The 23,541-nt window shown below is 34.2% G+C and overlaps 4 protein-coding genes across 5 annotated transcripts; 1 reads left to right on the forward strand and 3 right to left on the reverse strand.

Moving 5' to 3' along the window:
• The first annotated feature begins 3,848 nt into the window (after positions 1-3,848).
• Positions 3,849-6,258, forward strand: LOC112703807 (cinnamoyl-CoA reductase 1). Its single transcript, XM_025755412.3, has 5 exons — positions 3,849-4,156; positions 4,230-4,384; positions 4,483-4,668; positions 4,748-5,100; positions 5,832-6,258. Exons 1-5 carry the CDS (start codon positions 4,033-4,035, stop codon positions 6,013-6,015), a joined length of 1,002 nt encoding a protein of 333 aa, XP_025611197.1. The 5' UTR covers positions 3,849-4,032; the 3' UTR covers positions 6,016-6,258.
• A 76-nt stretch (positions 6,259-6,334) lies between these two features.
• Positions 6,335-10,539, reverse strand: LOC112703806 (metal transporter Nramp1). 2 transcript variants are annotated; one of them, XM_025755410.3, is made up of 14 exons: positions 9,885-10,106; positions 9,598-9,785; positions 9,432-9,510; positions 9,301-9,341; positions 9,143-9,221; positions 8,941-9,045; positions 8,646-8,755; positions 8,311-8,492; positions 8,151-8,220; positions 7,834-8,007; positions 7,584-7,688; positions 7,321-7,452; positions 7,133-7,228; positions 6,335-7,021 (listed from the first exon to the last, which is right to left on the reverse strand). In XM_025755410.3, exons 2-14 carry the CDS (start codon positions 9,754-9,756, stop codon positions 6,680-6,682), a joined length of 1,674 nt encoding a protein of 557 aa, XP_025611195.1. In that variant the 5' UTR covers positions 9,757-9,785; positions 9,885-10,106; the 3' UTR covers positions 6,335-6,679. The 2 variants fall into 2 exon arrangements, with proteins under 2 accessions (XP_025611195.1, XP_025611196.1); XM_025755411.3 differs by having other exon boundaries at positions 9,598-10,539.
• Positions 10,540-15,673: 5,134 nt separating this feature from the next.
• On the reverse strand, positions 15,674-17,895 carry LOC112703808 (ACT domain-containing protein ACR11-like). Its single transcript, XM_025755413.2, has 10 exons — positions 17,583-17,895; positions 17,452-17,515; positions 17,251-17,379; positions 17,077-17,171; positions 16,785-16,869; positions 16,636-16,695; positions 16,485-16,540; positions 16,303-16,408; positions 16,164-16,232; positions 15,674-16,067 (listed from the first exon to the last, which is right to left on the reverse strand). The coding sequence occupies exons 1-10, from the start codon at positions 17,708-17,710 to the stop codon at positions 16,005-16,007; spliced, it is 855 nt and encodes a 284-aa protein (XP_025611198.1). The 5' UTR covers positions 17,711-17,895; the 3' UTR covers positions 15,674-16,004.
• A 938-nt stretch (positions 17,896-18,833) lies between these two features.
• On the reverse strand, positions 18,834-22,532 carry LOC112703809 (beta-ketoacyl-[acyl-carrier-protein] synthase III A, chloroplastic). Its single transcript, XM_025755415.2, has 8 exons — positions 22,032-22,532; positions 21,563-21,711; positions 21,338-21,474; positions 21,003-21,108; positions 20,805-20,923; positions 20,416-20,480; positions 20,108-20,330; positions 18,834-19,406 (listed from the first exon to the last, which is right to left on the reverse strand). Exons 1-8 carry the CDS (start codon positions 22,214-22,216, stop codon positions 19,185-19,187), a joined length of 1,206 nt encoding a protein of 401 aa, XP_025611200.1. The 5' UTR covers positions 22,217-22,532; the 3' UTR covers positions 18,834-19,184.
• Between the last annotated feature and the right edge of the window lie 1,009 nt (positions 22,533-23,541).

Genomic DNA, 23,541 nt, shown 5'->3' on the forward strand with positions numbered 1-23,541 from the left:
CTTGATGCCAAAAGTTGGAATTAAATAAGTGATTAAAGAAACTGAGTTGTCCGCGACAGATAAAAAATACCGTGAGAGAACAAAAAAAGTGATTCAAAAATTGAAGAGAGAGTTTGTAAACAAGAACTAAACTAAGAAGAAACACCACTAACCTAGGTGATTGTTATGTGATATATATACACATCAATCATATTTGTTATCTAAGATAGATTCTCCTATTTCAAAATTTAAGGAATGATAAAAAAGATTTATATTTAGATTAAAAAAAAGATTAGATATATTAATAGTCAACGATTTTTTGTAATTAATTTGTACAGGTTATGGGTACAGTTCATACCCTGTAGCCAATATTATGACCCAAGTCTAAAATAAGTTAAAGAGACTCAATTTATAAATTGGTTTTCACCACCCACCCGATCTCGTATAAAGAGGTCGGACTCGACATGAGCTCCTTCCCAAAGAAGTCGGACTAGACATGAGCTGTCAGATAACACTTATTCAAATAAGTAACTGTCTCTAAAATCTCTCATCCTACTTCCAAAAGCAATACGCCAACAAGCCTAAGATAAAAGGACGGTTATCCACCTCTAAAGATGAAATTACTCCAACGGTGGTTATTGGATCACCACTATAAATACACTGATATATTCAGGTAAAACTAAGTTCCAATACACTTTAAACTTGCTAAATCCCTTGTTAGCTTAGGCATCGAAGTGTCTTTGCAGGTGCCATCCCTCACTCTCTGACACTTACAACTCGGACGGCGGCTCCCAATCGTGAATAAGTCAAAGACCTCCTTCCATTAACATTTGGGCCAATCATTTAAGCTCAATCCACCTATTTTAAGTTATCCACGTAACAGATACAATGTTTCAATTAAGTTTTCTCTTACTTAAAAAAAAAACTGATTAAAAACATAAAATAGATATTATTATCAATTTAAAAAAACTTTAAACATAAATATATCTTATATTAATTAGTTACAAATATCTTAATCAAAATATTTTTTTGGTGACTTCTTAATCAAAATTTAAAATACCGAATCAAACAAAATAAATTAAATAAACAAATATAATATAATAATAATATAACATTTATCTCGTGAGATTTAAAAATGACAAAAAGTCAAATTACATGGTTGGATTTTACTTTCATCTATGGTTATATTCCCCTTCTTCCTTTTAATTTGTTAAGTAAAGAAACTTCTATTTTAAAACGTGAAAGTGGATAATATAATATAAATGGTTTGTGGAATTAGCACAGCACATCTGAGAAGACCAATATTGGCGATGGCTGACGAGTGACGACACATGGAATATACGAGTAGTAGAAAATAAGAAGTCCAATCAATTACTCACCAACCAGACATAGAAAAATAAAAAATATACTCACCAACCCTTTGATTCTACACTTAAAAAAAAAAGAACCACAGACCATGGGAGTAGTTGGGATGATTTTTGGCTTAAGAATGCTAGAAATCATTAGATTTTGTGAATTGTAGTTATTAATTAACTATTACAAATATTTTTAAATTTTATTAATGGTATAAAATTACATCTAATAATATAAAATTATTCACTTTTATATTAATAATTAAGTATTGACTAAATTTTAATAAGAATGATATCCCTATACTTTTTTTTTTTTGGCTAACCAGTGACCAGTTAGAATTTGGAATTTGAATTATTTTCACCCACCAACTTAATGTCAAAGGCAGAAGATAAATAACTAAAGGTATTTACTATGGTGTCTAAAAGGTATTGTTTAATTACTAAAATAGGTAAAATAATTAATTTTAAATTTAAAAATATAAAAATTAAAAAATTTTAAATATTTTAAAATTACTATTAAAGATAATTTAGGCAAAAATTAGACACCAAATAAAAGGCACTATAAAATTGCCTATAACTAAATTGGCGAGTGAGTCAGTCACTCAAATGACATTTTGTATGAGATCACTTACTGTTTTTGTTACATGTGAATATCTGATGATTAACTGATTATTTAACTATTCTACAAAGTACTGCTATTAAATCTTACCAGTTTCCACTGACTTTGGATTGAGCTACCTTTTAGACTCAGTAGCTTGTAAAAACTATGGAGTCCGATAAGTTGTAAGATTCACTACCTCCCCCCGTTTCTTTCTGTTTTTCCTCTTTCCTTCTCTCTTTCTCTTTTGGGTAAGTCACATGAGGATGGTAAGAATTCAATGAATGGCAACAACACACGCAGTATCTGCAAAACGGATTTTGCGCTAATTTTAGTTGGAAACTATGAATGTTATCTCCCCTCTGAACACGCAGTTTGTTGTATATACATAATACATGTATAGAAATTGGCAAAATACCATATAAAATAACATAATTAGAAATTTGGATGTTCTAAATTTTGAATTTTTATTTTAAAAGATAAATTGAGATGTCTCACCCTTGACTTTAACAGTTTCTATTTTATATTTTTTCTTGGTGTCATCTATAAAATAAATAGTAAAAAATTACATTTTACCCTCTAAAATAAAATTTAAAATTTAAAGGATCTAAATTCCATAATTAGATATGACATTACTCTTAAAGAAAAAAAAAAGTAAATATCCGAGAAAGATATTTTGAATTTTAGATAAAATATATTTTTTATTCTTGAAGTTTTATAAATTTAAAAATTATTTTGTTTTAATTTTATTTCAAAAGTTTACGATTTGTATCAAATATATTCTTAGTAAGTAATTTTTCAAAAAAATTTAAGATAAATTCAATAATAATTTCATAAGATCAGCTCGCAAATCTAACATAATTTTCATCTATTATTAGATTAGTTTTAAATTTTTTAAAATTTAATTGTTAGAGATATATTTAATATAAATAAATTTTTTTTGAATAAAATTAAAATAAAATAAAATTTAAAAATAATTTTAAAATTTTTAACAATTGTTAATGACAAAACATGTATTCTATGTTTTACCATTGTTAAACTTATAGTAAAGGCCGTCCGTGTATCTAAACACAAATAGAGATAATTTAAACACTTACCAAATAGGAGTATTGCTTTTAGAAAAATATTATTTGTGTAACACTTTTTATTAATATTATTTAATATTTTATTTTTATATTATTAAAATTTAAAATTTGAAATTAATAAATATTAATAAAAAATAAAAAAATTTATTGATTATGTAATCTTGTTTTTGCTTTTAAAATACATATGTTCTTATCAATTTTTAAAAAATTATACTAAGTAACCAATAATTTTTTTGAACAACATGAACAATGAATTCTAAAATTGACCCAATTTAAATAAGGTGGGTACTCCCATGAAGATATTATAATTGTCTTCATGTGATAATTTTTTTTTTTTTTGACCCTTAGATAATGGATTGTAAGGTTAGATTTTAATATGTTATAAAAGTGTTGCTTTTATTTGAAGTGTGGTCAAATCAATAAATCACACTTTTATACAAAGTATTTTCATAAAAAGATATTTTTTGCATATTCATTTGAGTAGCTCTCTTTAAATAAAATACACTACATTTCTAAATTACTCACATAAATTTTAATATTAGAATAACCATTTACACGATTGTTTAATATTTTCATTACCTACTTATATATTTTTTTCTTAAATAATTAATTGAGCAGGGCCAGCAACATTTATGATTGGTAGTCATTAACTAGTCATCAATGATGATTTGATGGTGTGAGATTGGTGTGAAATTTTATCCAATGACTCACCTTTTTCTACTAGTCACATGCTGTTCAAAATACAATAAAATTGCTGCTCCTAGATTTTTCCTAATTAAAAAGTACTCGTAATAATAAGGAAGAGTTATTTAAAGAAAGAAAATATAATATAATTTGAGGGTGGTAGGTGAATGCGGTGGTGAGAGTCGTGAGTGTGATGGGAGGGAATTATTTTTCTATAAAAGCAGTATCCAACTATCCATAGTGGGCATTAGGTGTTGTTGGACATCAGCATCATATCATCATCTCTCTCTGTCTCTCCCAGAAGCTAAGGAATAAAATTAAAGCAACGAAGAAGATGCCTGCCGGTGGTGTTGGGCAAACCATATGTGTAACCGGCGCCGGAGGTTTCATCGCCTCTTGGATGGTCAAACTCCTCCTTGAAAGAGGTTACTCTGTCAAAGGAACCCTGCGTAACCCAGGCATGCATCCTCAATTATATGTTTATTTCACCGTCTTAATTACGAGAAATATTAATGGCTCCTTGACTGGCAGATGATCCGAAGAATGGACACTTGATGCAGTTGGAAGGAGCGGCGGAGAGGCTCACTCTTCACAAGGTCGATCTCCTTGACCTTGACTCTGTTAGGGCCGTCATTCACGGTTGCCATGGTGTCTTTCACACTGCTTCTCCCGTCACTGACAACCCCGTCAGTACCTTCTTCTTTTCTTTCTTTCTTTCTTTAAATTAATAATTAATCTCAACAAGTGGACGACTGGGCGTGCTTTATATTTAAATTAAATGCAGGAGGAAATGGTGGAGCCGGCGGTAAATGGAGCCAAGAATGTGATTATAGCAGCTGCGGAAGCTAAAGTGAGACGCGTGGTCTTCACTTCATCAATTGGCGCAGTGTATATGGACCCAGCGAGGAGCATGGACGAGGTGGTGGATGAATCGTGTTGGAGTGATCTAGAGTATTGCAAGAACACCAAGGTAAGGTTGCTTTGTTGGTCTTTTTTAATGATGATAATAATAAAGTAGTAAAGTGGGGTTTGATGTTGAATTGGGGCAGAACTGGTATTGCTATGGAAAGGCAGTGGCAGAAAAAGCAGCATGGGAAGAGGCAAAGGAGAAAGGGGTGGACTTGGTTGTGGTGAACCCAGTGTTGGTACTTGGACCGTTGCTGCAGCCAACCATAAATGCAAGTACAATTCACATCCTCAAGTACCTCACTGGCTCCGCCAAAACTTATGCCAATGCCACTCAGGCCTATGTCCATGTCAGGGATGTCGCATTAGCTCACATACTTGTCTACGAGACCCCTTCTGCTTCCGGTCGATACCTCTGCCTCGAAAGTTCCCTCCACCGCGGCGACCTCGTTCAAATTCTTGCCAAGCATTTCCCCGACTACCCTGTTCCCACCAAGTAAGTACTAATTTATTCTCTCTGCATATTCTCGAGTTGTTGTCATGTTGTGGCAACCACCACCTCACAGGCCCATCAGAGTTGTTGGACAATGACATAGGCCTTCAAATATATAAATGTTTAGGCACGTCAGCTTCCATGTTTCAGTGTATTCTAACTAGAAATACTTCACTTACAAAAATTACACTATTTTAGTCATTGGTGCCCTTAATAATGTATAATAACAACGCCTAAGTGGTATCACGCCGGGAATGATATTAGTGTTAGTCCATACAAAAACATAGTCAGTGAAAGGTTACAATCTCTTGATTTCGAATTTTGAATTAAAAAATGTTACCCTACGCGAAAGCTGCTGCCAGCAGTAGGTATACCAACTTTGACTTGTTAACCCGATCCCTATTTTCTACCCAAAAAAGGATAGACTCAAGAGTAATTATCCATAGCCTAAGCCTTAGAACTTTTCAATGGTCGATTTCTCACCAACCCCCATGTCCCCGTCAGATTCCTAATAATTGGTTCATGTTGGCGCACCCAGTCCCCATACCTACCGTGTTCCATTAATGAAAGGCCATGCTGGATCCTTACCAAACGCTCAAATTTTATGTTTAGTCAGGCACGCGTCACGTGTTTAAAGTAGAAGGAAGATTTTCGTCCAAACAAATTTGTGCTGACTTTGAGAATGCCTTTCACTTTCAGAAACTCCGAACTAACTCCATATTTTGCACGTGCAGGTGTTCCGACGAAAAGAATCCAAGAGCAAAGCCCTACACCTTCTCTAACCAAAAGCTGAAGGATTTGGGATTAGAATTCACTCCAGTGAGTCAGTGTCTATATGAAACGGTTAAGAGCCTACAGGAGAAGGGCCACCTTCCTATTCCCAATAAGGAACAAGATTCTGTTCAAGTTAAAAAATAAATCAGCTACAGCTACTAGTACCTGCTACCATCTTTCGATGCAATTTAATTTTTTCTAAAACAAAATTAATTAAGGACGAGAAGATGCAGCTTTTAGAAATCTCGTTTTCCGTGGAATATATATTCTACTACAATATCAGAAGGCCTTATTTGGATGTTGTAAAAAAACATGAAATGCATCATGTGTTGCATTCTCTGAACCTAATGAATGGTTTTATAATGAATAATAGTATAGTATCCGTTACTTTCTCTTGTATAATAACCACGCCTTTCATAATTGTGAAAAATCAGCAGTGACATCGTATCAGTGCCCCAAGATATGGGAGAAGATTTTTAGCCCTTTTAAATATTATTTAAAAGTCCAAAGAAAGTTAAAAATAAGATAACCCTGACTGTACAGGCTAATCACGATGCAATATGAGATGCTCGCTGATTTTTTAACATAATTTCATTGGTCAACTAAGGCAGCAAAGGGAACAAAGTTTGGAATTTGCACATGAAAATCAGCAGCTTCAAGCTTAGCAATTCCAACCAAGTGACCTCATACAGAAACCTAAACACTAAAGAGATCTTTATCTTTTTGCATATTTATTTTCCAAATTGGAATTGGAATCCTTATGCATATATACCCCCTCAAACCAAATTAAACCCATGTAATTGTGGAGTCAGTCAAGATCAACAGGACTAGTTCTTTGAGGCAATTGCATGCTTACTATGTCTTCTCTTGAGAGAGAATGGATAGAGGCATTGCCTTGTTCATTTGCTGTTTGCCGGATTTCCGGTGCTGTTAGTGTCAAAAGGCTTGTAGCCTTGTTATTTTTGCGAAGTACCAGATATACTATTCCAGCCAAATATACAGCCATGCCTGAAAACCCTAGTATGCCCAAAAACACCTTGGCCACAACTTGAACATGACTGTGGAGAAGCAGCTTCACAAAGCCAGTCAATAGATAATATATATTAATGGCCATAATTAGGGAACCAATTATCCAAGTAACGGCTGAAATCTGCAATTGAACAAGAATCAAAAGCAAAACTTACATTAGAAAACTTGTGGCCAGTGGAAGATATTAAGGCTAGCATATGCCATGCAATCACATGGAATTCAAACTCTTTACCATGATAGAGTTGACATGCTCTCCCATCTTGGTTTTGCTGCTTGTGAACTTGAGGAGTGGAATTAAAGCAAAAGGAAGCTCAAATGATAAGATCATCTGATCAGAATGTAGACAAAGAGGGACGTCAGTACCAGCTATAGCAGAGAGAGACCAATAAATATATACCACAAGGAAGGAAGACATCTTACTGATGCAATTATTATGAGCTTGCCAGCCCCAGCAGAGCCACCAATGACCGCAACAATCAAACTAGGAACTATGGCTAAACAACGAGTTAGCATATTCCGAACCCATGGCTCTAGTCGCAAATCAAGAAATCCCTGAAATTGGAAACAACCCAAGATAACTAACTCCTCAAAGTGCTTGTCATCATGTAAGTGAATCTCAGGAAAGCTAAAATATTTGTTAACACAAAAGACCATTAGGAGAACCATAATAAAAGCAGTCTTACCTGCATGACATACTGCCCTGCATATGTTCCTGTTATAGTAGAACTTTGGCCTGATGCAAGTAAAGCTACTCCAAACAGCTTGGAACTCCATTTGCCCAACACATTCTGAATTGTGGTAATGTCAGTAATTGTCATTTATAGTATTATGAGCAACCTTACCAACTTTAAAGATTAACAAATTGTTGTAGCATATGCTAGTAAACAAAACAGTAGACAAAAGGTAACACAAACATAGACAGGTTTGACGCACTCTAAGTAGAAAGGAGGCTTTGTTCAGATCCAAATCCTGACAGTTCCTCTGATCTTCTGCATTCAAATTTGAAGAATTGCAAACAGCACCGCTCACAGAGATAACAGAAACGTTTATGAGGAAGGCAACCATAAGAGCAAAGGCACTTTCTATCAAGTAAAATCTACAGGCCTCCTGTCAAAATATAAATGTTAAATAAGACATAATATATTGCTTTAACAGAATATTTCATAATCAGATAATTGTATTCAGACAACAGAGTTGTGCATTCACGATCATTTATCTGCATAAACTGAGATTCTATAATAGATATTTACTTTGATTCCCCGAACTGATCGTGGTATTTTCCTAGAAAGTACCAGAGCTGAGTGCAGGAAGAGATTGTGACTGGAGCAAATTCACAAAGAAACAAAGCTTGAGAATACATTTAAAAAAGAAAGAAAAATCAAATGGCTGTAGAAGACAGGGAGAACGCACGGCATAACCATAGCCCCTAGGAGTGAAATCGCAAGACCAGTAGCACCGCTTCCTTTTAGTTCTGGCACAAAAAGACCCTTCAGAACTTCTTTAGCAACAGGTTTTGCATATCCAAGCTCAGCAAAAAAGCATGCAGCAATTGTAAATACTAGAAATGCAATCAAGAATTCAAGTTTTCTAACCTGTTTCAATAACAACACAGAAACGGGCTCATATTGTTGTTATATAGATAGATAGTACCTAATATAACATGCAATGACGACCATAAATTTGTTCAGGATACAAAAAATTCCCTGTCGTATAATAGCAGATAAGAATGGAACACAGAAAACTACCCCATATTGCTGCAAAGCTAAGAGGATCAATGTACTGAGTCCTGTCAGAAGAACACCAATCCAAACAGGTATGCTGAAAAGCATGTTCAATGCAAAGGCTGTCCCAATTACTGCACATGTAGAGTGAGAGATCAAGATTTCAAAACATGGAAATATATGGTTGCCAATCATGGATCTATCTTTTATGTTGGTGGTTGTGCATGTTTTAAAGTCATGGACTTTGTTGTATCCTATAAAACATGGTAATTAAACAAATAAATGAGATAAAAGAAAATTGCTAGATGAATCTGCATACCTTCAGGAATGTCACAGGCGACTATGGCAATTTCAGCAATAAACCAAAGAATAAAGTTGGTAGCCCAAGCATATTCATTTCTACAATGCTCTGCTAAGTGCTTTCCTGCAAGCAGTAGAGAGTAAACAAAAAACAAAAGAAAATTATTGCTAGTTGCTTGCGTACTTGAAAAGTATCTACAAAATGAAATTGATTTAAGTACCAGTGACGACCCCAAGATTGGCTGCCATGGATTGAATTAATAGAGCAGCGCAGGATGCCACCAATATGATCCAAAGTAGCTGATAAAACAAATGTGAAAAGGAAATGAAGGAACTATTGAGCTGAGCATTATTGGTTTGGCATTACAAGAATACACACCTCGTATTTATGTTGAGCCCCCGACTGAAGATCTGTCTCAACTGCGAATTTGTTTGGAGAAATGGATAATCATATTAATTACGTTTGCAATTTATTACTGTACTAGAGAAAATGATGAATAATGATCTTACAGTTTCCCGGGTCTATGTATGCAATGGAAACAAGAAAGCCAGGCCCCATGTAAGAAAATAGATTTTTCCAGCTTCTGGTCTACAAATGCAAGAAAAGAAACATAATTTAGTAATGGCGTGTGCAAGTAAAAGGAGAGGGAGATAAATGGAGAAGAGGGAAACTGACATCAGGCACAACAACTTGATCAACATCTGAGTTGTCAATGAGGGGCGTATTCGTATTGGAGCCAGTGCTCGCAATGAATTGTGGCTGCACAGACCCAGAGCCAGAGCCAGAGCCAGAGCCACACCCAGAGCCAGTCCCCGAACCACCCCTGCCAACCATGTTCTCTTACTAACACTGATCCTCTCAACCTGAAACCACCCAATTCCAGATTCAAATTAACATTAACCAATGTCTAATTATGTGTCTGCCTAAGTTGTCAGAATATCAACACCGCTCAAAATACCAACTTTTTTCTCCTTCCTTTCCTTCAGAAATCAGAACTGAGCTCACCGCCGATATGTCTTTTACTCTCTCTTCTCTTCTATTCGTAATCCTATGTCATTATAAACCTGTCGTTTTTTGTGCTTTAATTTGCACTCCCTTCCCCCTATATATTGTCTTGTTTTTCGTTCCCCTGTTTTTATTTTATTTTATTTTTTTAATTCAACAAAAATATGTCAACTTTGCCCAATATTCTTCAATCTTTCTTTAATATATCTAAAAACTCCTCTTTGGAAGTAAAAACGTGTTCAATTTTTATTGATAAGTTTGATGTTCATAAAATTTATCCGTAATAAAACAAACATACTCTTAAAGTTTATGTTAAGAGAATGACTCGGTTCAGTTTAATGTTAAATACCTACTTGTATATATACATTTTTTAATTTATTATTGTTATTTTAGATGATAACTTATATACATGTTATCCTAACCAACATCCATGTTATTCTATATTGATTAAGTTCCTAATTATGATTCTGTATATAATTTATACTATGACTTTATTAACCAATGAAACAAACCTAAAATAACATGATTTTATATATAAACTTTCATTTGGAACCACTGAAACTGAGTATTTTGTCTCTTTCTTTTGGTTGCAAAAGCAGAAAGAAATGCAGCAACTGTCAACTGGAAAGTAATACACTGAAATGGGGAGAGGAAGCAAGGCGGTGTGGACCGTAGAAACTAGAAAGTAGAAAGATGTGTGTGTGGTGCAAAGCGGAGGAATGAACCAATTCAGAATCAGTGGTCATGTAATGGAAAAGAAAGCTGAAAAGGCCATGTTGCCACGTAACACCAAAAGTTCAAGCATTGGACCCACAGAAAGAATATAGCATCCTAGTACAGTACTAGAGTCACTAGGAGTTGGAATATAATTAATTAAATATCTAAATTTACATATCAAATATACACAAATTTTCTCTTCCATTAAAATAATATCCTTTTCAAGAACACTTCCCTTGTCACTGTATTCTACCTTTAATAATTATTATGCCATTTTGGATTATGATATAAATCATGAATCGGCTGGTTAAATTAGATTAATTAAAAATTGAGCATAGATAGTCAGATTAAAACAAAAAAAATCAATTGATAACGAATCGGTTAAAAAATAAAAAAAAATCAGTCAAAAAATTGATTAATCTATCGAATTAGTTCATGTTTTAGTAATTAACTGGTTTAAAATAATAAAATATAAAAAATAAATTTTTTAATATTTTATTATATTTAATTCAACTCAAGTTAAATATCGATTGAATTTCTAAGTCTGATTGTTTAATAATAGTTTGACAGATTTAGTTTTCAGAATTTGCTATAAATTATAACGGCAAACTGCAATTATGGTCGATACAAATTTTTCTATGAATAACCACCAAATACATATTTTATAGGCTTTCTATTCTCAAATGATAAATATGTTAAGTTTAGAAAACTAAAATGATGATGAAATATTATTTTTTTTAAATAAAAGAGCTCAATATAATAGAATGAAACAAAAATTAAAAATAAACGGATGAACAATACCTAAAAATTAATATAAAATAAATAATTTTTTATGTCATTTTTAGCATAGTCATCAACAATACAAAGAGAGCACACATTTTTACTCTTTATAGCTAATTACAGATATATTGATGATTTCTTTTATACTTTTTCTTTTATTTTGAAATATTCTTATATTTCTTTCTATCCAAATGTTCCAGATGATCGCACAGAAGCATCTCAACCGTTGCTTTCGATCCTCCTTTCTACACGGCTCTTCTGTCCAACTTAAAAAGTGGTCCTTCATCAATATCAGAAGAGACCATAATCGGCCAAACACAGATATCTAAGCATTTCATACCTGTCAAGCAAAATCACAACTAAGAAACAAGTGATGAACCTGCTCTATTACATAAAACACACCTCCTATCATTCTGATTGAGTATCCCGAACTGACTCAACCTTTCTTAGTATTCACCCTGCCTATTAAAACAAACCAAATATTATTAAAATATAAATTAAAAAATTATTAAAATTATTATTAAATATTTTATTTAATAATTTTTAATAGGTTATTTGATGATTTTTGTTCAAATGTGCAGGCAAACAATTAAATTTCATATTGGGCTAAAAGTTAAACAAGCTAATTTGATCATTGAACAAATTCAAGCCCATGATGAATTAAAGAAAGAAACCAAAGCTTCCTAAAGCCCATACTGTGATCTCATAAGTCTCTCATTGGAAAGTCTTCATGACATGGTTACTGGAACTAGGGATGGCAAGCGGGGAAGCCCGCCCCGCCCCGCCCTGCCCCGCCTAGTGAGGCGGTCTTAGAATCCTAATCCATCCCGCCTAATTGTGGGCTGGCGGGCTGGCGGGCTAAGCTCGCCAAAACTTCTCTTTTTTTTTTTTACTATCAACTACTAAGTAATATATATAATTTCACAACCATATTATAAATTTATAATTTCTAATGGCATAAAAAATTATATTTTTATATTAACAAACATTAAAGTCTTTGTAATTATAAATATTTAATAAATATAATTATAAACCAAATTTTCATTCAAAATATAAGTATAAATATTCTCTCCAAAGCAAAATAAACATAATCCAAAACATAATTATAAATATTGTCTCTAAAATAACATAAACATAATTCAAAACACTCAATTTCTATCTTCATACTCTTATAAGTTAGGTTGGGAGAAGTTAGGTTTTGGCAAAAAATTGCAAAAATACCCCCTCACTAAAAAAAACCTTAGCCCGCCGGGGAAGCCCGCCAAACCTCGCAGTTTAAGCAGTGCGGGTTAGGCGGGCTTTTGCTATTTGGCAGTCCCGATTTTCCAGCCCAACCCGCCTTTTTTGGCGGGTTACGCGAGCCGACTCGGCGGGTTTAGGCCCGTTTGCCGCCCCTAACTGGAATCCAAATCTCAATTCAATTAAATTCATTTTTTAAGTAACTAAAAGCCATATGTGACTTTATGCCTTGCTAACCAAAAATCAATTCAATTCAATTTATTTGTATTGAAAGCTCCATAGTTATCTACTTCCTATTCCTATTGTGGATTGGAATTCAAAATTTAATTGGTTTAATTACTTGTCTTAGTAACTGAAAAAGAAAATTAAATTGAGTTGATTGCATTGATGGTTCCACACGTTACTCCACTCCTTGAGTGGGATTTCAATTTATTTAATTATATTTTGAAAAGTTTTGTATCTTCTCTCTCTGTTTTCGGTCATATCAAATAGGAAAGAAGAAGATGCAAGTTACCAGAAAAGCAGTGAAGCTATGAAAAAGCGAAAGGCTAAGTTGATGATGGCCTTTGCAAAAAGAAGATCTGAAATATGGCGTAGTTGAGATTTTTGCCACAAAAGGCAAGATGTGAAGAAGAAGCTTCAAGATCTTCATGTCAAGAATAGAAGCAATCGGCCTCGGTAAGAGAAGAAGATCTTTGTGCTAAAACTCGTTTCCACTTTTGTTCATCCAAGACAGAAGGTAGCTATGTGGAGGAAGAAGCAAAAATGGAACAGATGGAGCAATCAAGGATCAAGAATTTATCAAGGGTCAGAATTCTTTCTTGGAGACAAAATCAAGATGGAAGGCTCAGATTGATAAAGTTTGATGAGAAGGGATGAGAGAGAGGTACATGCATGTTGATTTGCTTTCGATTTTTCCTCTTTCTTCTCTCTATTCGAACTGACCCTTGTATTGGAGAAGATGTTGGTGGCTTGGTTGAACCGGTTTCAACCTTGGAAGCTTCCCCTTCTATAATAAGGGTGAACGGTCAAGGGTTGAGACAAGGAGTGAGAGCACACGTTTGGGTTCCCATAGCTTTTTGAACTGTTTATTCTTCTCTTTCATGACTTTCATTGAATATTTTTTTTTCTCAGTGAGTCTATTTGTGTTTCATTGGTAAAAGGCAAAATGTGAATTTTTGTAAGAAAAAACCAATGAGTGAAAAAAGGCAGATAGTTAAAGAAAAAGCCATTATTATCTCAGAAATTTTTTGTATGTATTTTTGTTTTGTTATCATGATCCTGAGGGGATTCCCTTACAAGCTGGGTTAGCACTTTGCGGTTGAAAACTAGATTGAGGTCTAGTCAAGTTCAGGTTGGGATAGAATTTGAACTTGTTCCCTTACAAGTTGGGTTAGCACTTTACGGTTGAAAGCTTGGTAGGTGACCAAGTCAAGTTCAGTTTTGGGTATAGATTCTGGACTTGTCTCGATAGGAAAGAGTAATTTCTAGGGAAAAATTGGAGTTTGTAATCAGTTGATTATAGTGAAATTTCGTCACTGTTGTGATGGAGACTGAAGGTAGACTACATTATACTTAGCAGCTGAACCAGGATACTTTTTGGTGTGATTCTCTCTTTCTCTTCTACTCCATTACTCTTTCTGTTACGAAAGAGACAAAATTGAAAAATATCTTCTTATCGGTTACGAGACAAAAAGAAAATGTCTCTTGACTAGTGACGAGACAAAAAGTAGAAATATCTCCTAAAACACTCTTAAAAAGGCAAAAAAATATTACTCAAAAAAAGGGCTAAGATTCAACCCCCCATTCTCTTAGTCACTGATAACCATCAAAATATACTCCTAATTATTTATAGCAATTTAAAGTTCACCAAATAACACACTCTTTTTGATACTCTAGGTGTTTTGATTCCTGAAATCGATTATTTATCTGGCATAGAAGAGTTTCGCCCCATTAGCCTATGCAATATTTTTTATAAGATACTAATAAAAAAGATTGTTAATAGATTAAGACCTTTCATACAGGAAATGATAGGCCCTTTCCATCAGACTTTTATGTTTTATCCCAAACAAGGTCAATCCAAATGATATTATCGTAGTTCAGAAAGTGTTGCATTTCATGCTCTGCCGTTTTTTCTTCCTGAGTTTTAATAATTTTTCTTTTAACAAGGTTACTATTTACATGGATGATGTTGTGAGATGCCTTCCATAAGAACATGGTAGACAGCTTTTTCCTATTTTAATTACCTGTTTTGACAGTGTACATTACATCCAACCTAAATTTGCAGTATCACGAACCAACAAAGAAGAACCTCCTCGTAAAAATCTACAGTTCACTAAACAAAAATGAGCGGCTCCCAGCAACCGCAATGGTTTTTAATTCCAACAAAAGAAAACCTCCCGCGATTCGCACACTAAAGTCTAAAATGATATTCAGATGGAAAAGTATAGGTAAACAATGAAAATATTAAACAATGTAAACAATAGATATATCGGATGTTCATTTTATTAGTGTACGGATGGTTATTTTAATATTAAAATTTAGAAGTTTAATTTGGAGGTGTAGTGTGTTTTTATTTGATTGGTGGTTGTTCACATTGTTCAACAAAGTCATTGTTCCCCTAGCATTCCCCTATTCAGATTTCAGAAGATGATTAACCAAACATGTGTTACGCGAATAGTTTTTGTTTTGCCATTGTCATATGTCAATAGAGCAAATAGCGCAAATCGAATAAGGGAAATTCAAAAAGGAGAATCAAAGGCATATATGCTCTAAGTTTTGAGTCATTTTGCAACTTGAAGTTGGCATCTGGCTAGCGTCCACTAATTCGAAATTTGAGTTGTTAGCATGTCTCTGCATCAACTTAAGATAATTAACGTGTTGCTTATAATGTTAATCACAGGATCAACTCAATTTGTCTCTCTAACATTACCCGACAGATTAATTTGTTTACTTTTTTTCATAAAAGAAATGAAGCTTTTAATGTTGATTTTGTAGTAGATGCAATAAATGACATATGAAAGCAAATATCATCAATAATGGAATGGGACTTATACAGTGCTAAGAACTAATAGCAGGAGTTGGCATTTGGCAACTGAGGTGTGATAGCAATAGCATAGTAATTAGTAAGGAGCATGGATCAGGCTTTAAATTTGGTTCCATACTTCCATATTAATATCTTGCTGCCCATATGATACATGTCCAGCACTGTAAATTGCCAAGACATGCTATATTTCACTTGAATTTCTCCATGCTATTGGAATGAAGTTGGATATTATAGGCTATACGCAGATTCCACCGATCGATCCATAACGTTAGCGCAGGCATAGGCGTTGGCTGAATCAGAAACTGGCTTCCTCCGTTGAAGGTCGCCTCAAGTAATACCTCAAGCTGTTAGCAAGAACCTGCCATTATGAAAAACATAAAAAAGTTTCTGTATTTCATTTATCACAATGCGTGTATCTGTATGAATGAATATACTAATCAAGAAAAGTACTGACCTGCTGGAGAGGCTTGATGATGGCTTTATCCTTGTAGCTGACATGGAACTTTGCTTTAGCCAACAGCCCCTACATACATATATCATATATTTGTGTGTCATTCGGAGCTTAATTACTTTGCACATAAATTATAAAGTACCTCTGTGTCAAACTCCCCGGATTCAACAGCAATGTTAATGTCAGTGATGATCTTAACCAGATCCACCAGTAATCCGGGCCGATCAGCTGTCTCCACGTACAGCAAACTGCAAGACAACACTATAATCTGTAATCAGAACTTTCTGTTTGGAACATAATAACAAGTGATTAAGCATCCATCACCTTCTAGCAGGGCCATCGTCAGATATTGTTATATGGGTCGCTATGTCCACATCTACCTGATCATTTTTTCAAATTCAATTCAATTCAGAGACATATATGCATGCACTGATGCACTTGCTGCTTAGGAAAGAATGAAAAATTCATGATTTACCTGCTCCTTTGGAGGCACAAGTCCAAAAGCTGCTCCCAGAGCTAATTGGGCACTAGATTCCTTGATACATATACATGTGTTGATCTAATTAGAAGAATTGATGTCGTTTAACCAAACCAGAATAGTTATACTTTCAGAAGGAAGCATACCGGGTGATACTGAATCAAGTTATTTATGATTGTCAAACGGATTGCCTCCAACAACTCTGCCTCTTCTACTTTTCTTCCGGTATCACTGCATAGAATAAAGGCCTTAGCCTTAAGATAATTTTCCTTTCAAATAAAGGTCAAGCAAGATTTGTTGTGCCAATGGTCATGGAAGCTACATAAATGGTTATACATCTCCACTGATTATTGCTAAATACAGAGACTGCTAGTTAAAATACTTAAGGCATTCATAATACAAGAGGTATAGTGGGTAGGTAGCTATAACAATACTTACGCTTTGGTAATGGAAAACCTGTTGTGCTTGCCAGAGGAGTCGAGAAAAACGTTTGCCTTAACAACATTGAGGCCTAAATTTTTGAGCGCATTCATCTGCGGCAGCACATGGAAGCGTCATAAATGGTGTAGGAATAAAATACATAATGTAGTGTTAGTATTGATAAGTACTGACAGTGTCAAGAAGAGCGCCAAGGCGATCACCAAAGGTAATCTCGACGACGGTTGCATCTGGATCGGAATCTTGATCTATTATGACAATGGGAGTAGGAACGATAGCATCCGCATCACCTTGATTTCCATCCTGTTTATTACTATTTATTAGTTTAGTGCATGCCTTTCACACGTGCAAATGCTACTGTATTTAATTAAATACCTCCTTCATCACATCGGTTAGAGGTGTTGCTCGACGGATGATTGTAATTCTCGAAGATGACCATCTGCCAAAATTATAAGAATCGTTCAAGTTTTAAATGTGTATGAAGCTAGCAGGTTCATGATTCATACCTTGTTTTGTGAAGAATGTAACATGTTTTAGCAATGCTAATGGTTTTATCCAGAGGTCTGATGCTGAAGCTGTTGTCAGCAGTAGTTAAGTGAAGCCCAAGACTGCAAGCAGCCATAGCAACAGCCATTTCTCGCTTAGTTCAAACTACAGAGAGAGAGAGAGAAGAAAATAAAAGAAAGAAAGAGTGCATTATCTGTTAGAGTTGAATGGGTGACGTCCATTCGTAATCCTGTTAAGCTTTAGGGACAAGTGCACCTAAAGCGACGCCTTTGGTGAACACTGAATCAACCGTCCCATGTTTTGTTTTCTCCCTCTATAAAACTGGTCCCTCCTCACACTTAAACTCGCTAATAAAATTGTTTCCATCTTTAAAATATTTTAAAACACAATTAAAATTACTTAACATCAAATATATATTCTCAAAAAATATTTTAAAAATTTTATTTTGATATAATTTTTGCAAATATTAGAAAAATATCAAATAATACTTTTAGAAAATAAAAGTTTATATTAAAATATAAAATATATATTAAAATAAATTAAACACTATATATATTTATACACAAATACATGATATTCATAATATTTACTTAAATCAAACTAGTGAGTTAACAACTAAATTGATATTAATATTCATATGATTATATTCTAAATACGTATAAGGTCAAATACAACTGTGTTTTTTTTTTTTTTACTCTCCTTTTCTTTGGAATATCCGCCAAATATATTTATTTTCGTTAACTTACATACATATTAAAAAAGAAAACCATCTCAGCATGATTGAGATGGAAGAAGGATTATGCGACTGTGATGCCTTAATAACTTCACCCTTGCACCAATTTCATTCCCAATTAACATTACATCCTAGTTAGTATTGGGTAGCCAAAAGGTCTTAGATACCGGTATTCTTTTATTAATTTTGGTCAATATTTAACTAACACAAATGTTAAATTATTTTCAATAAATAAATTATACTAATTTATGTGTGTCAATTTTAATAAATATGGATATAAACCATGTTAATTTGTGTACAAATTCAAATAAATATAAATACAAATTATATATTTTATATGTACACATTTTTATATATATAGATACAAATTATTATTAATATTTTAAAATAATAATATTTGCTGAGTAGTAATCATATGGCTTATCGGTTTATAACTTGATTCATTGTCCGAACCTGATCCACTCTTTCCAAGCATATAACGTAGTAACGTCCTCCTGACATGGTTAGGATTAAACTATAGTGCAAAGTACAAACATGCAGACACTTTTGAGTGCCGCATTTTTATTTACATGTCCCGCTTAGAAACATATAGTAAGCCTCGTTTGCAATCAATTCGAATGACAAATACATGCCTGCCTCTGAAAAATAAAATTGTACTTGATGAAAGAAGACCTGACCAAGGCGACTCTGAATAAGACCAAAAAACAAAGAAAGAATAAGTTCATGAAGTGCTGCATGTTACTTTTCTGCACTGCAGTTTCCGAAAACCCCGTTCCTAAAAATTTGAGATTGGGCGGGGTACTTGGGCAGCTGAAGCTGCACCTCACTTTCTCCTGTGTTTGCTGTCCCTGCCATCCAAGACAAGCTCTCAGCCCCATCGAATAATTGCTGAACCCCAAGTAAGACCCGCACCAAAGCCGGCAGCTGCAATAGTTTGCCCTGCCTTAACCTTGCCACTTCGAACAGCTTCATCTAAAGCTAAGGGAATAGAAGCTGCACTTGTGTTGCCATAATTAGCCAAATTTGATATCACCCGTTCCGAGGGAACCTCCAAGCGAGCAGCAACTGCATCAATAATCCTCTGGTTTGCCTGCAATTAATAAGTGGGTACTGTTAGTGCATGCAACTGGGTTCCTTTTTCCATTCAGTATTCACCCATATTGTAGCTAGCCAGCTAATGAATTGCTGTATTTATTTGATAGCTCAGGTTCCCCACCCTTTCATGTTAGCTTATATTTGACATTTTAGTTTTCTAGAAAACAAAGGCACCGATGAAACCTGCTACCAGCTACCTTGGGGACGAAGGGCTAAGAAAGATATATCCGTTTTGTTCACCCATTATATATTTATAGTCAACATCTAGTTACACTGCCATGAGTTTAAGTACCTCTTCCACTACCAAATAATGTTCTTCCAAATTAAAAGTTTATATCTTATAGATCATATCCATAAAGTTTTGGACATGGATCCTTTAATGTGCGATCTCTCATCATTCATTCAAAACATGAAACTCAAACAACACACATAACATGAGAGAATAGATTGCGAAACATCATACATGACAAGATTATTAAAAAGTCTACATGAGAGGATCCATTCCCATATAATTTTATGTTATCCAAAATCATTTTTTTTTTGTATACATAAAAAATTAATGTAACAAATATTTTTTGAATTGTATAATTACATTTTAAAGATTTAAAGTTATTTGAATTGTATAACTAAATCTTAGCTCATTAGTGTAACTTGATACTTTCACAAAAACACACATATAGTGATAGATATTTGTACCTGATGGAGAAGTAACCAATCAATGCTAGATGCAGGGAGACCAGCCTTTTGAAGGGCAGATTCAATTGATTGAGGCACACATCTTACTGCAAAGCGAAAGACTTCCTTGCCATTCATTTGAATAAATGAATACGAGGACTTCCTAGGAGGAAAGTCTAACACAGATCCATTTGAATCCAAAGCTGTATTTGTCTCGTGTTCTTTAATGGATGCATTCAAATGCCTACATGAAGTGAGGGTATGAGTTTAATTAACTAGCTCAGAAAAAGAAGATAACAACTCTTCTTATTAAGACGAAAAATACATACCTTTGACCACTGCCATCACTATGCAAATCAAAACCGAATAGACCATCTTCCTCAGTATCACAGGCCTACAATGTTAAAAGCATCACTTACTGGCATTCTTAAGCAACGACAAAACCGAGGGAAAGGATAGAGACAGCATACTTTGCACCATGTATATTTTAATTATTTGTAGTGCTAAATAGTTACTTTAAGGATTATTGTTTAGCATTTTTAGAAAGCTCTCAACCTTGCCTTCATTTTAAATAAAGAAAAGAAAAATATAAGGGAGAAAGAAACTAACATTATTAGCTGAGAGAGGAGAGGGGGAAAAAAGAGGGGGAAGGGGGGGGAGGGGGAGTAACTGAACACTGTCACTAATGTTGGACAACTCCAGGAAGATATAAAATTACCTGTACTAGCACAGCACCAGCCGCATCCCCAAAGAGAATACAACTCCCTCTATCGGTCCAATCAACATATCTTGACAGAGCATCAGCCCCAATAACAAGAACATTACGAAATCCACCACCTGCATCCATAAAGAGAAAGGACAATTATCTTCACTGCATTGAGCAAGTATTGAGTCAACAAAATAAACAAATTTATACCCCTAATGTGACAAGCAGCTGAAATTAAGCCCAACACAAATCCGCTACATGCAGCTGTAATGTCATAAGCCAATGGATTTGCTTTGCAGCCAAGTTGTTTTTGTATCTGAAACTCATAAGTTAAAGCAATAGGAGAGGCTACGAAAGCAAAGTTTGGATACCCAGTGTTACAAAGATATGAATACAGGAATAGGTTCAATACTCAATTCATTTGTAAGAAGTTGGCAACACCATTATTGGTCAAATGCTCCATTAATTTATCACTAAAAATTTGCTAATGTAAAACTATGCATTACTTGGCTATGAGCCTACAATGATACATCCTGAACCCATACCTGTGGAGCACTACCAAATAGATCCTCTGGTGTAGACGTGCACATCAATATAAGGTCAAGATCATCAGGGTCAACATTTGCCATCTCAAGAGCTTTCCTAGATGCATCTACCCCTAAAGCTATCAAATTATCTCTGCCTGCATGCACGTCATGAAGCAATATGAGCCCAGATCTCCAGAAATATTTTTAAAACGTTCTGATTAACCTTCATATTCCAAAACTAACCTGAAAGAACTCGCCGCCTACGAATCCCAGTGCGAACAGATATCCATTCATCAGAAGTATCAACCATTTTTGAAAGGTCGTCATTAGAAATTTGAAGAGTTGGCACAGCAGAACCGCATCCAACTAACTTGCAACCTTTACCGACAAGCCTGTAGAGTTTAGAACATTGTATTGTATTTTATTAGATAACTGTAAGAGAAAATCATAAATTGCATGAGTTTGGATCCTGTCTTTGAGGTATAAATATAGAAACAAAAAGACAGAGATGAATATTTTCTGCCCATATTCTTGCAGAGTAGAGAAAACACAAGACTCAAAACCTGATTTATAACCTAGAACTAGAATGAGGACGAGCATCGATGTCAAAATTGATGGGGTGCCAAATACAGGACTGAATGAAATATTTGGAAGAATTGCATGGCATGGGTTCAGATCGCGCACAAAGAGAAAGAGAAAGAGAAAAGCCGACCTGGGAAGCTGAGATTGGGAAGGGGAAGCAGCGGAAGCATGCTTGCCAGCTCCTTCGATAGTTCCAAAGCAAACAACTTTGGCGGAGAATCGTTGAAATCGATGAATGGCTATGAGATTGAGAGGGGGAACTGTCTCTCCGAACTTGGGAACCGAAGGAGTGAAGAAAGCAGATGCATTGGCCATTTACAACACAAGTATATACTATACAATATAATATAAGGACTATATTTATAGATATTGGGTTTCAAATTTGATTGAGAATGAGAATACAACAAATCTATATATGTGAATATTATATGGCAGAGAAGAATGAGGATGTAAACATAGTGCAAAGGGGAAGAACCAAGGCCATGAGAGACAGAGAGGGAAGAAAATGACGGAGGGGATGCAGGAAAAACCGAAAAACAATGGCCTTAGTCTTAGGCAGCTCCGAACAAATTTGTGCGATTACAGCAATCCAATTTGTGGAAACTCCAATGTTTTTACTTCCCCCTTCCCACATTTTATTTGTCCCCTCGCTTGTCTAGATGTAAATTTTTTTGAGCAATGTTACGGGACAACAACTTTTGTGATTGTTAGCCATCAACTAGCCATCAATAATGATTTGATGGTGTGAGATTGGTGTGAAATTTCATCCAATGGCTCACATTTCTCTGCTGGTTACATGCTGGCCAAAATTTAATAAAATTGCTGGCCCTCTAGACTTTTCCAACTTTTTTTATGAGTAGAAAATAATGGAAAGAAAATTTATACAATAGATGTAATAAAATTGTGATAATTCAAAATTTTTTTTTTGTATGCATAGAGAATAAAAGAAAATAATAAAAAAAAATTATAAAAAAAAACAAAAGGCTAAGAGGAATATCAATTAAGAAAAATTCTTAAAATATATCCTTTTGAAGAAGACAGAAGAACAATTAAATTGACTGCATCAGTAATTCTGTGAGTTCTATTTTTTGTCATTTAGTTTGTAACATGGTTTAATTTTCTCTAAATTAAAATAAAATCTTATTTCTAAAATTATTGTGTTCGAGTTAAAAAATCCTTTAAAAAATTTTTATTTTTCATGATCATCTATAATTTTTCAAAGAAAAAGTCTAGAGGCCATCATTTTAATTAAAATTTGGTCAACACTTAATTAGTAAAAGAAAATTAAGTAATTTCACACCATTAGAGATGCAATCTCATAAGTAAGTCCCTTCAAGAAAAAGGGTGTAAACATTTAAACAACAATCAACTTAATTTTTAAGAAGGATTTAAGGGAAGAGGCGTGTAATAAAATTGCTTCGTTTATCTATAATAATGCTATTCCTTTTAATGTTGCAAGGTCTGAAAAATACCATAGCATGTTTGAGAAGGTTGTCCGCCATGGATTAGGATTTAAGTCACCCTCTTATGACGAGTTAAGAAGAGAATTATTAAAAAAAGAAGGTAGAGTCAATCAAACTAACATTAGAAGAACATAAAGTTAAATGGAAGAAAACTGGATGCACTATTATGACAGATGG

The sequence above is a fragment of the Arachis hypogaea genome, chromosome 7, assembly GCF_003086295.3.
Source record: "Arachis hypogaea cultivar Tifrunner chromosome 7, arahy.Tifrunner.gnm2.J5K5, whole genome shotgun sequence".
In the NCBI taxonomy this organism is placed as follows: domain Eukaryota; kingdom Viridiplantae; phylum Streptophyta; class Magnoliopsida; order Fabales; family Fabaceae; genus Arachis; species Arachis hypogaea.